Raw genomic sequence first — 13,550 nt, 5'->3', positions numbered from 1 at the left:
GAGATGTTATCTGGAAGCTAATGAGCCACTATGGAATACCCCAAAAAATTATATCTATCACACAGAAACTATACGAAGACTCCACCAGTCAGGTAATACACAAGGGAAAACTAACAAAACCATTCACGGTGAGACAGAGATGTATGCTATCGCCAATGATATTCTTGGTAATCGACTGGATCATGCTGAAAACCACAAAAAACGACACAGGAATCCAGTGGAGTTTCACCAAAAGACTGGAAGATCTTGATTTCGCCAATGACATCTGCCTACTATCTCACAAGCATCAACATACACAAGCCAAACTAAATCGGCTATCTGAAGAAGCCTCCAAAGTAGGACTAAGAATCAATAAAAATAAAACAGAGGTCATCAGAATCAATAACAGCCAGACCTGCCCATACAGCTAAATAGAGAAGATTTCTTTTACGAGAAACAAACACATTCACATATATGGAAAAGCGTGATCAATAAGGACGGGGGAGCAGACGAGGACAAAAAATGCCGAATCAACAAGGCTAGTTGTGCCTTCAACTCACTTCGCATGATGTGGAGGTGCACGGCCCTGTCATCCCGGAGCAAAATGGGGATTTTCAACACAAATGTCAAGGCAGTGCTGCTCTATGGCTCGGAGACTTGGAGGGTTACGAAGACAAATACTGATAGGCTACAGCCATTCGTAAATAAATGCTTACGACATATACTCAAAATTAGGTGGCCAGACAAAATATCAAACAAAGACCTGATATATATATATATATATATATATATATATATATATATATATATATATATATATATATATATATATATAAAGATAGATATATAGATGCATATATCTTGCTGTCACAAATAAAGAAAACAACAGACACGTACCACTGTCTTGTTAGGCGCAATGTGTATTGCGAGAATTCTAACATTTTTTCTTGTCTCCCTTCACGGATAGTCTTAGGCCACGTCACCACCTCAGACTGTTCTTTAGTTTTCACAATGGGACAATAGTTAGGGTCTACACAATAATAGACCGTAAGACCGTAAGTACATTTACATTTTTTTTTAAATTGCATACATTTAGTTTGATTAAAAATGAACTAGGCGAACGGAGGAGTCCACTTGGAAAAGCTGCAAAGTCACTAACTAACCTTATGATTTTTTATAGTTTACTGTTAAAAATTTATTTTACATTATACCTTTTAAACAAAATATAGTATACAGCTTTAATTTCCACTTAATTAAGAAGGCTATAAGAATAACTCATTTTTTTCTTCAAAAAGTGGACAGCAGGTTTTGAAAATGTACTCCTCAACTACTGTATTTAATAAATACTTAAAAAGGCATGCATTGATTTTCTAGATCAGGGGTCTCCAAACTTTTCAGTCCGAGGGCCGCATTAACTATCAAATTTCAGTTCGGGGGCCAGTTTCTTCGAGGCATATCTTTGATTTTTATAGGCAAAGTTCCTCAGCCATCACCAACAAATGTTTTTTCCGTGGACAAAAAGATCTCCGCGGGCCGGATGAGAGGACCTCGCGGGCCGCATCCGGCCCGCGGGCCGTAGTTTGAGACCCCTGTTCTAGATCATTGATAAAAAAACAAAAAAGCGTGACGTATTTAAGTTAAAAAAAAAATGTGCTTAAGGTTGAGTGTTGAGTTTTGCTTAGATTTCCTACCGTTTTATAAGGTTTTTTCTTTACCCAACTAAAAAGCATTTTGTCTCGAAAACGAATCGTTTGTTATTATCCTAAATAATTATTCATAACAGCCTATCTGATCTGAAATAGCAATTTCAGTCGCCCTAACATATTTATTTAACTATTTTAGCTATTAAAAAAATACTTACCTATAACACCCAACGTGTCAGGAACGAATACTTCTCTGGAAAACCAGTTGTTTGGAGTAGTTGAGTAGACAGAAATATTTTCTCGTATTTCATTCAGTACCGTTTGGAAGCTTAGCTCAGCTATGGTAGTTACCTCGAGTTTTAGGCGTACATGATATTCATCATTGTTTTCTGGAATTTCTCTGTTAGAAAAAAAATTTACCCAATTTGTTTTGGAGAGATTAGCCAGCTAGACTAGATGATGTTTATTCACTATCATCATTTCCCGTTTGTGCCCAAGTTAGGTGAAAGAAATGTTAAATATACGTATAAAATTTTATTCTCTTGATTGTATTAAGTTTTTAATGATTTCCGCCTAACAAAAGTATTACTTTATTTCCGATTTTAGAAAACAGTTTAATTCTACCGGACTGATTTCTTCCAAAGTTTTTACGCAGGTCTAGACTCGATGACAATGCAAGGTGTCATTAAATTTGTCTAAATAGATGGCTAATTAGTTTTTTAAAATTAATCTTTCTTTTTTTTTTAAAAAAGCACTAATTTTCCTCTCTATTATAAATACATTGATTACGTTAATTAGGTGGGCAATTCCTTGTTCTACGCGATTCGATTCCATTTAAAATACAATGTATGCTTAAACTGGAATGTTTAGGGAACAGCACTCCCGTTTTATTTAAATTGTATTGTTGTCGACAAAATTTAGTTATAATAAAAGTGGTTAAGTTTAGAAAAAAAGTTTGAGAAAATCTACACTTAGTCAAACAATAAAAATGACAAGTAAGACTGGGATATCTGACCCATAAAACTTACTCAAAACTTCGGACACTTGTTTCCACAAAGCCAATTTTTGAATCGATTAATGGTCGTATCTTTAAAAACAAAAACTAGTTTTATTAAAGTTTATTCATATATGTATACACATGGATAACATGAACTGAAGTAAAAGTTAATAATATGAGGTATAGGTATGTATTTTAAGGTATGTTATTTAAACATTCTCAAGCAAAAACCGAAGGTTTACAGTTGGTTAAAAATAAGTTTGCTCATAAAAATACATCTTTATCATAATTAATTCATCAACTCATGAAGAAATGAATGTGTGAACTGTCTTAATTTTTATAGCTAGCTTATTAATAATAATTGTGTTGACTGCCATATTTAATTAATAAACCAGCACATTAGCACTTCTTTTCTCTTCTTCTCTGTCCCACTATTTACCTACCATGTCTCACACTTATTATATATATACGCACATACTTACACACATATATGTGTGTGTTTGTGTGTGTGTGTGTGTGAGTGTGTGTGTGAGTGTGTGTGTGTATGTGTGTGTGTGTGTGTGTGTGTTTAAAGTTCCCTTTCAAACCTGATGGTCTACGGGCCAAGTAAAGTAGAGTTCACTTGTTTCTGTGGCCTCGGCAATCAGGCGACCATTAGTTTTAATCTGCGCTCTATACAACAGACACAATGGACTACTATAATGAATGACAGAACCGAAATAAGCCTCTGCCCGGCACCCATTATGCAGGAAAACCAGTGGTTCCAACGAACACCTTGTACAGGGCCTGTCTAGCCATTCTACCCAGTAACCACTTTGAGGAAATTCAATCTGAATAAATTCATATTGTTTAGAAGTTTATCTGTCCTATTGCATGTCACATTGTTCCTCTGTGTTCTTAATTGCAATATTGTAAAGGAATAGACTCCAACCCATTGAAGTGTTATGCGTCTACATGTGACCAGTTGGCTAAGACTTTGGAAATACATCATTCTTGACTGGTTACTTGTAAAACTAAGACTTTTGGAATACATCATCGTTGACTGATTACTTGTAAAACTAAGACTTTTGGAATACATCATTGTTGACTAGTTACTTGTAAAACTAAGACTTTTGGAATACATCATTGTTGAACTGTTACTAGTAAAACTAAGATTTTTGGAATACATCATTAATGACTGATTACTTGTAAAACTAAGACTTTTGGAATACATCATTGTTGACTAGTTACTTGTAAAACTAAGACTTTTGGAATACATCATTGTTGATCGGTTACTTGTAAAACTAAGACATTTGAAATACATCATTGTTGACCGGTTACTTGTAAAACCAAGACTTTTGGAATACATCATTGTTGACTGGTTACTTGTAAAACTAAGACTTTTGAAATACATCATTGTTGACTGGTTACTTGTAAAACTAAGACTTTTGGAATACAGCATTGTTGACTATTTACTTGTAAAACTAAGACTTTTGGAATACATCATTGTTGATCTGTTACTTGTAAAACTAAGACTTTTGAAATACATCATTGTTGACTGGTTACTAGTAAAACTAAGACTTTTGGAGTACATCATTGTTGACTAGTTACTTGTAAAACTAAGACTTTTGGAATACATCATTGTTGAACGGTTACTAGTAAAACTAAGACTTTTGGAATACATCATTGTTGACTCGTTACTTGTAAAACTAAGACTTTTGGAATCATCATTGTTGAACGATTACTAGTAAAACTAAGACTTTTGGGATACATCATTGTTGACCGGTTACTTGTAAAACTAAGACTTTTGTTATACATTATTATTGACTGTTTTTTTTTTGAGCGTTGTAAAATGAAAACACACATTATCAAAAAATATTTACCACATAGACCATACTTACTGCAACACTAATCCGGCTTTCTGTTGTTTTAAAATAATCTGAGGACCTGTTTTTCAAATCGTGTTCTAATTGTCCGTATTTGTTGTAAATCAAATCCACTGTATATTTCACTAAACGATCTTTGGTAAACATATATATATATATATATATATATATATATATATATATATATATATATATATATATATATATATATATATATATATATATATATATATATATATATATATATATATACATATACATATTTATATATATGACAATAAAAAAATATTACATTTTATTTTAAAAAGGACTTAAATTAGGATCAAGTACATGTAAAGTTTAGTAAACTTCCCTTCTCAGACCTAAATTTCCATAGGTCAGATAAAGTAGAATTCATCGTTTTCTTGACTTTGGCATATGAAGAGATAAAAATTGTACTCATCAAGAAGGCCTTACATACCGCGGACCAGTCGATCGCTACAATCGGGGTTTCTGCAACAGACAACACAGCCCAATGGAGGCAGGCCTTTCCGGCATTCGTTGAAAGTGCTCACATGCTGCCTGTAACAGTTTGCTGTTTCTCCACATCCGGAAGAGAAGGAAACGCCGGTACTGTTTATTTTAAGTGTCGTCAGACATTGTGTCTGTAGAATAGAAATTTAGTCTCTGTTTAGTGTAAGTCTGGTCTAAAATTGTGTCAGTAGAAGAATTGAAATTTAGTCTCTGTTTAGTGTAAGTCTGGTCTAAAATTGTGTCAGTAGAAGAATGGAAAGTTCGTCTCTGTTTAGCGTAAGTTTGGTCAGACATTGAAGAATTATTTCTTGTCACAATTATTTCTATCTACAAGTGTATACGAGTGGTCATCATCTTTTCTCGTTAGTTCCAAACACACATGGGGCAGGTGAGGTAGAGTTTTATCTGTTTCTACTATTTCGGCGCAAACAAGTCATCATCAAGTCATGCCGACTTTTATTTTGTCTAACTTAAATCAGGTACTCATTAGAGCTGGGTGAACTCAATGATGTTCTACATATTTGTTTCCGGGATCCGAACTCGAGAGCTTCGGGTTAGCAGTCGTAAGATTTACCCTTCGACCGCGATATCCGTCATTTAGTACACTGCCGCATCCCCCGTTCTAGCTAACAAAACCGACCCTCTAATTCAATATAGCTCACTTTCACATCATCACAATAAGGTTTTGGACATTTCGAAAAGGCGAAGAAGTCTTTTACGTTTGTACAGATACGACACACATGCCGCATTTTTTTGCTGGAGCTCGGGCCTGTAATCAAATTTAAAAAAATTCATGTGGTTCGATAGAAATGCTTACTAATTTGGTCAAAATTTTAATTAATTCATAAAAAATTAATTAGGCATCCAATTAAGTCAAATTTAATTTCAGATTGCATTGTCTTCATGTCTTGACCCACGTGCCAACTGTGAACCGTTTCTGTCAAATAGAAGTGTCCGAATTTCGCTCCGGCGTTTCGATCTAGACAGACTGACGACTGACGACAGACAGAGGGAGTGAGTTAAATAAAAGCTTGTAACAACGCAATTTGCTTGAAAAGTGGTTCAAAACCTTAAGAAATATTCTAATATTAGAAATATGCTAATATTGTAAACAATTTAAAATAACTATGGCAAAAAATCAACGCCGTTTCCTAACCATCGATTGCACTTAGTTTCCTATAGTTGTATTTAGGCTAAGCTGTTAAAAACCAATTATTTTTTATTTGATCACTTTAATTATATATTAAAAAATATATATATAAAAAAATCTGGTATCTAGTGTTGAGTCAACAGGGGTAACCCGGGAAAATAAAACAATAAGAGTCAAAACAATTGTTTTATACCGTAAAATTAACAAAATTAACGTACAGACTGACTAGAGGTAATCAAAATGGCCATCAGTGGACTTAATCAGTTCGATTCAAGATGTTAAATAAACCGGGAGTGATCTCCACTAAACTTTCTCGAATATTCTTATATAAAACAACAGGGGATGGGAACTCGGGATATAGTTATGATTTTTAATCCATTTTAAATACTTAAACTTTTTAAAATAAAATAGATTTTCATAGAAAAAAATATTGCACACCAAGCGAACGCCGAATAAAGATGTTCATAATGGTGCGCAATATTATTAGTACTTTATAAATTTAGATGCGATTTTGAGAAATCGGAAATAGCGTAAATTAGTACTTCCCGTCAACGGAAATTACTCAAAGTTTGTCAGAACGAATAGAATTAGATATCTTTACTTACATGTGAAATTTCATTTATCTATCTGAAATAGTACTCAAGTTATAGGCTTTTGAAAAATTCAAAGTAGAAAAAGTACCACTTCCGGTTATCGGAAATCGCTCAAAAGTTGATACTGATCTACGATTTTGATAAAATGCTTATATATGAAATTTCATCAACCTAGCTGTAACGGTACTCAAGTTATCGTGTTTACAGTTAATTAATTATGTGTGTGAATATATATATATACTAGCTGCATCCCGTGCTTCGCCACGGTAATTCATTTTTAAATGTACCAACTTGGGAACAGAACAAAACTAAACACAAACGAACGCAAAAAAATGCAATCATAAAGGCATATTGCTCACAGTCTAGCCCGTAGCGCCAAATCGCGCCCTTTCTGAGCGCCGGCGGACGCGTCTGACACAGTTAATGAGGCGTAGCGACCCTTCCCGGCGCTCGGGGACAAACTTTCGATTTGCTACCCCCCCCCCTCAAACTTTTGATTTGCACCCCTTCCCCTCAAACTTTCAATTTCCACCCCACTCCCTTAAACTTTAGCTTTGCACCCCCCCCCCATCCCCCGCAAATTTTCAATTTGTTTTTCCAACCCATTTTGGCGCCCCCTAAGGTCGGCGCCAGGGAACATATACAAACCCCCCCCCCTTGCAACCCATCTGCTATAAAACCCCTAGCTTGTCCGCAAACCGAAAGATAGAATAATAATTAGTAAATAATACGTTCAGTGTATAAAATTAATTAACGGCATTATTTAGAATATCCGTGTTTTACAGACCATATTGCACATTATAAATTCATGCATTTTTTTCAGTACTTTTTAAAATTTACAATAAAGTTTCATGACTAAAACCATTGCGCACCTAACGAACGTGATAATTAATATAAGAATGGAGAATAGTTTATTAAAAATTATAATTAGTAAACAGTAAATTCAGTGAATAAAATAAATAAAAGATAGCCTTTTATCAATCAATGTGCAAATCGAAAAGTTTGTCCCCTGGCGCCGCGTAGGGTTGCTACGCCTCTGAACCAAGGTGTCAGTTCATGAAACTAAAGAACTGACGAATTTCATTTTAGTGTCTTAAGTTTATGGGTTAATTTCGTCATGGCCTTTATTGCAAAAATCAAACCATTAAGTCAATTACAATGTTATAGAAGATTTCAGCAAGCTGTTATGGAATTTTTCCTAGACTGTCACCATTTTTACTCTAGCGATTTTTTTTTGTTCAGAAAATGACGATTTAAAGTGTGTCATACATAATACAACCTTTCGAATTCATTATAACAACCAAATATTTGGTTCACAAATTAAAAACAAAATCGTGTCGTTGCCTGTATTCTGAAAACAAACACACAAAAACCTATCAATTATGTGAGAATATTCACGTTCAACTACCAAAAGCGTCATAAATTTATATTTAAAAACAACAAATTAAAAATCGGAATCAAGCAAGAAAACGAAACGTGATTATTTATAAAATATTGATTCGATCACCACAATAGATAGTAAAAAAAGATACATATATTCACAGCTGTAAGAAGCGACTGGGAAGACAGTTTAAATCATATAATAGAAGAGTAAAAAACACACAGTAAATGACTCACTGCCTTTCTTTTTCCACAGATTCGGCTACAATTTCGAAAGCAATCATTTGCTGGCTTGATTTAATCTTGTTTCCGCGGTATTTGTTTTTTTCGATCAGGTGAAGCGAAAAGTTCTCGCTACGAATTCCAGAACGCTAAGCATGTCGTTTTATTTTAGGAGAACTATTTTAACGACTAATTCTAGCAACAACTAATATACAAACCCGGATTATTGACATTCTCAATCGGCGTATGTAAGTTATAAAATATGTTTATTTGACGAGAAAACATAAAATAAATAAAGAAAAATAGTTGTACGTACCACTACACTTTTCAAAGTGAGTACTTAACGCTGTAAGGTAGGACAGCTGACTCGTGCCACTGACGCACGTGAATTTCGACAGCGCGCTCTGCAGATCCTCTTGGCTGAAGGTCACTGCGAGGCGCTCTCTTATTGTTAACAAAGCACAACTACATTGTAAACTTGCACTCCTAATCAACCTGCATAGACACAAACAATTCTTGTAAAAAAAAACACAACTTTACACGTTACTTTATGAGATACAATAAAAGACGTTGGAAATTAGGAAACTTGGCCGTCGAGGAGGCTGTGTATATACAAATAATTATCTGAGTACAATGTTGAGGAACATAATATCAAATTTATCGCTAACATCATTGTTATTCGATTTAATGATTAATTACATCACTTACGTTTGATTTTAAACAAGCAGATAATGCTCAATGAATGTGCTAGAAAATATAACATCTACATTGTTGTAAACCGTCAACTATATATATATATATATGTATATATATATATATATATATATATATATATATATATATATATATATATATATATATATATATATATATATATATATATATATATATATGGTTCCATGACAAATGATCTGAGAACAAATGATCTCACGGACAAAATATACCAGGACAAAAATTTATCGGCCAAATGATCTCAGGACATAATATATCAGGAAAAATGATCTCAGGACAAAAGAATTCAGAACAAATGATCTCAGAACAAAATATATCATGACAAATGATACCATGGACAAATGATCTCTATCAATATATCGTGTAACATATCCAGTTCAAAAGAGAGAAAATTGCAGCGTTGGTTCTGCTTTAGGTGCAATGAGGACCTCAAAGAATATATGGTTTAATGTTTTTATTTAAATGTCAATGTTTTCGTTATTACAATTTTTTTTCAGACGGATTTCAAAGACACACAGACATACAGCCACAATTGCAAAATTTCCGACTCAGGGAGGTGTAAAAAGCCAAAAAATGTCAAAGAACAAATTAAGAAGTTTAGTGATCTTTGTAAGTAAAGTTCCTCTTGAGACTTTGCAGATGAAGTAGAGTTAATGTTTCTTGATCTTGGCATACGAAGGAATGGTGTATGTCCCGCTTTTATTTTCCCTTACGTAGTTCAGGTACCCATCAGTGGCGTAGCTAGGGGAGGGCGGGTGGGGCGGCCACCCTGGGCGGCTAACCTTAAGTGGGCGCCAAAAGAGGTAGAAAAAAATGTAAGCTCATTTTAAGCTGATGGGGGGGGGGGGGATTCACTAACACGATATTAAAATATATAAATGGGAGGGGGCACAAAATTGATAGTTTACCCCGGGCGCCGGAATGGGGCGCTACGTCTCTGGAACCCATCAAACAAAACAAAGCTGGGTGGACTCAAGAACCTCCTACAATAACAAGACCCGAACTCGAGACCTTCCGGCAAGTAGCCTAAAAAAATAGCAATCACTGCTGGTGTTTTTAATTCTACTATCAACGAAAAGATGTACCCATACCAAGTGTACTTGTTATAGTTCGTAATACATATAGAAAAGACTTACAGATTTATCTTTGCGCCAACTACGTTGAACATTGTGTAGTCGTTAATGCTTTCTACATTATTGCCAGTAAGGTCACTGTGGAAAACATGAAGATGATTTCAATTATCGTTCAGTGTCATCAATTCAATTTAGTGCTATAGGGCTATAGAAATGTTTTTTTTTTAAATTAGTTTATTTTTAATTACTTTAAAAAATAGAATGGAGTCGAGTACAAACAATAATTGCACACTAAAGAATATTTGCATAATTTAGAAAAAAAAAATTGTATTTTTTAAAGAAAACGTTGATTGATTTTTAATCTGTGTATACTAAACATCTACTTAAGTCATATTTTATGTCACAGTGCATTGTCATCGAATTTTGATCAATAAAAGACTAAAGCAAATCAGTTCTGGTAGAAGTGAGTCTTTACTGAGAAATCAGAAATCCCGTAAAGTACCATTTCCTGTCACCAATAATCGCTCATAATTTTAAAGACTCAAAAAAAAAAAAAAACCTTAAATTTAAAATATAAAATTACGTCAACCTACCTTAAATAATACTTATGATGAGGGTATTCTAAAAAACGAAAATAGTGTAACGTCCCACCTTCCGTATAATGGATATCACTCAAAATTTAAGAGTAATCCAATTAAAATCTTATATTTATATGCCTTTATGAGATTCCGTTTACCTAACTGAAACAGTTCTCACGGAAATAGAGGAATAGTATCACATCCGGTAAACGGAAATCGTTCAAAATTTTACAGAAAGCTACGCATGTAATCTTATACTTATATTTGTAAATTTCACTTTACTAAAACGGCACTACTTTTACACTTTGTATACGAGAAATTTAAATGTATAAAAGTAGAACTAAATATATGTTTTAAGCGCTTTGGAAAACCAAAGAAGAAATTAAAAAATACACGTTTTAACACTTACACAATTAACCCTGGAATTAACGGGATGTTAACATTGTTCGCGCTAACAATTTTAATTTGGTTGTTAGTTAAATTTCTGAAATGTGTAATAAAAATGTGTAATTAACACTCATATATATATATATATATATATATATATATATATATATATATATATATATATATATATATATATATATATACATATATATATATATATATATATACATAGAGAGAGATATTAACTCGAAAGTCTAGACTTTAAACCCCAGGCTGGAGTCCCCAAAACGCCCCAGGCCCCACACAAATCTGATGGGTACATGGCCCTCATTAAGTAACAGCATGCGAAGCATAAAGATGACAACACTTCCCACTTCATTTTTCGAGATCACAAACATAGTTTCATACCTTTTGAAACCAAATTGTGATTTTTATTGTAATAAATTAAAGCCTATTTTCTTATGCTTTAAGGAATTGTAACAAAATAATAGAAATATGAGCTGAGCTTTTTAAAAATGTTTCTTTGAAAAAATTATATATTGTTTATTATATTGTTAACAGTTTTCAACAGTTTTGTAACATCAACACTCAAAGATATAAACACACACTTTTGAAAGATAATTAGCAACACTTATTAAAATGATTATGAGAAAAACTAAAACAATGAATAAATTAATAAAGTAAACATTACATCTGTTCAAGTTTATGCATGTTTAGTAAAGAATCCGGGTGGATAATGGATATTCTGTTGGTAAATACAAACCTGAAAATTTCAATAAATATACAATTCGGCCATATCTACAGCTATACTGTAGCTACAGTATAGTTGTAGCTACAGTATAGTTGTAGCTACAGTATAGTTGTAGCTACAGTATAGTTGTAGCTACAGTATGGTTGTAGCTACAGTATAGTTGTAGCTACAGTTACTGTTACGCTGAAAGTTAGAGAAACTGTTACAACAGGCATATACGCAGGTGCAGGTACAAGTACCTGAGGTAAAGGTAAATGTAAAGTTAATGGTACAGATAAGGTACCGGTACAGTTGCAGATGCAAGTGCAGGAGGTATAGGTAAATGTAAAGGTAAAGATAATTGTACAGATAAGGTACAGGTGTAGGTACACGTACAGGTAAAGGCGGTAGAGGTAAATGTAAAGGTAAAGGTAATTGTAAAGGTAAATGTACCTGTACAGGTACATGTACACTTAGAGGTACAGTCACGGGAGGTAAATGTAAATGTAAAGGTAATGATACAGATACAATACCGGTACCTACAGCTATTCTTTTATATCGTATTAAGTTCAGAAACACAACTTACAACAGCCTTAGCGAGGTTAAGTACTTGAAATCGTCTTTTTCAATTTTAGTGATTAAGTTGACTTGCAGCGCTCTACAAGCATTTAAATTTAAAAGCAAATAATTCTTTATACACAATATAACATACAGATGCGTAGCGAGGGGTGGGGCGGGGGGGGGGCAGGGGGTGCGGACCGCACCGGGTGATACCATTTAGGGGGGGTGCAATTCGAAAGTTTGAAAGTTTGTCCCCGGGAAGGGTTGCTACTCAACTTGGGGTGTTACCATTAAGTGCCGCACTGGGTGACACCCGACCTCGCTACGCCACTGATAACCTATAATATCAAATCTAACACCATTATTCTTAATAATTTGTTTTGAAAATACATACCTCCATAAAAAAATGCAATGCCAACGTCTCAAACTCATGTTTCTGTTTTAATCACACTATTTGAATGAACATCTAATGTCTAAGTGTTCATGTATTTTTTTCACTTCTTCTTCGTTCTTAATTTTTATTGTTGGAAGGGTTCGACCATGAGCTTTTGCCGACTCGACCACGCCTCCATCACATTTAAGAATACGTGTCAACTGGTTATGCGCCATTGTGGCCATTGACTCCGATTTCAGCCTGCTTTTCTTTTTGGATTTGCTTCCATAGCCTTTGTCCAACCAAGAACAAACTACAAGGCAGCAGTTGTTTGATTTTGGAGTTGTCTCTTCTAGAAGAGCTGCTGTTCCCAGCTAACGAACCTCATCTGGTCGAGTTTTTTTTCCCACTAACTAACCTGTACTTACAAAACCTCCGTTGTCACCGGGAAGCCGGATGGAACCTTGTCTAAATTTTTGTTGGCGCAGTTCACGGACTTCATGGTGCAGGCGCAGACGTCGTTGGTGTGGCCAGTAGTGGCATCTGGTGGGCAGGCTCTCTTTGTGACGCCACTATCGACCTGGGCGTAGCTCACTCTAGAAACGCACATTGAAAACACGAGCAACAGCGAACGCATCGTGATTTTAATTTGAAAGCAATCTCTCTTGCATTTCATTTCTGTTGGTTAGTCTGTATGTTTTTAACACATATAAAGCAGGTTAACTTTATAACTGCAATTTAAGAAAGAAAAAAAAAACAACACACATCTAAAAT

At 34.3% G+C, this 13,550-nt stretch overlaps 1 protein-coding gene across 1 annotated transcript in view; it reads right to left on the bottom strand.

Moving 5' to 3' along the window:
- Positions 1–13,288, bottom strand: part of LOC131933359 (uncharacterized) — a gene marked incomplete at its 3' end in the record, with an annotated part of 17,573 nt that extends 4,285 nt beyond the window's left edge. Inside the window, exons 1-12 of the mRNA XM_059290133.1 lie at positions 13,205–13,288; positions 12,429–12,500; positions 11,804–11,875; positions 11,135–11,209; positions 10,211–10,285; positions 8,659–8,837; positions 5,660–5,766; positions 4,945–5,128; positions 4,500–4,618; positions 2,651–2,709; positions 1,841–2,022; positions 877–1,009 (exon numbers count right to left, since the gene is read on the bottom strand). Coding sequence (XP_059146116.1) covers positions 877–1,009; positions 1,841–2,022; positions 2,651–2,709; positions 4,500–4,618; positions 4,945–5,128; positions 5,660–5,766; positions 8,659–8,837; positions 10,211–10,285; positions 11,135–11,209; positions 11,804–11,875; positions 12,429–12,500; positions 13,205–13,278 — 1,331 coding nt within the window. The remainder of the gene's footprint in view (positions 1–876; positions 1,010–1,840; positions 2,023–2,650; positions 2,710–4,499; positions 4,619–4,944; positions 5,129–5,659; positions 5,767–8,658; positions 8,838–10,210; positions 10,286–11,134; positions 11,210–11,803; positions 11,876–12,428; positions 12,501–13,204) is intronic.
- Positions 13,289–13,550: the final 262 nt, after the last annotated feature.

The sequence above is a fragment of the Physella acuta genome, unplaced genomic scaffold (genome assembly GCF_028476545.2).
Source record: "Physella acuta isolate Inbredline_101_S28 unplaced genomic scaffold, ASM2847654v3 ptg002471l, whole genome shotgun sequence".
In the NCBI taxonomy this organism is placed as follows: Eukaryota; Metazoa; Mollusca; class Gastropoda; family Physidae; genus Physella; species Physella acuta.
Note: the sequence above shows the minus strand (reverse complement) of the source record. Positions and strands in the feature narration are given on the sequence as shown.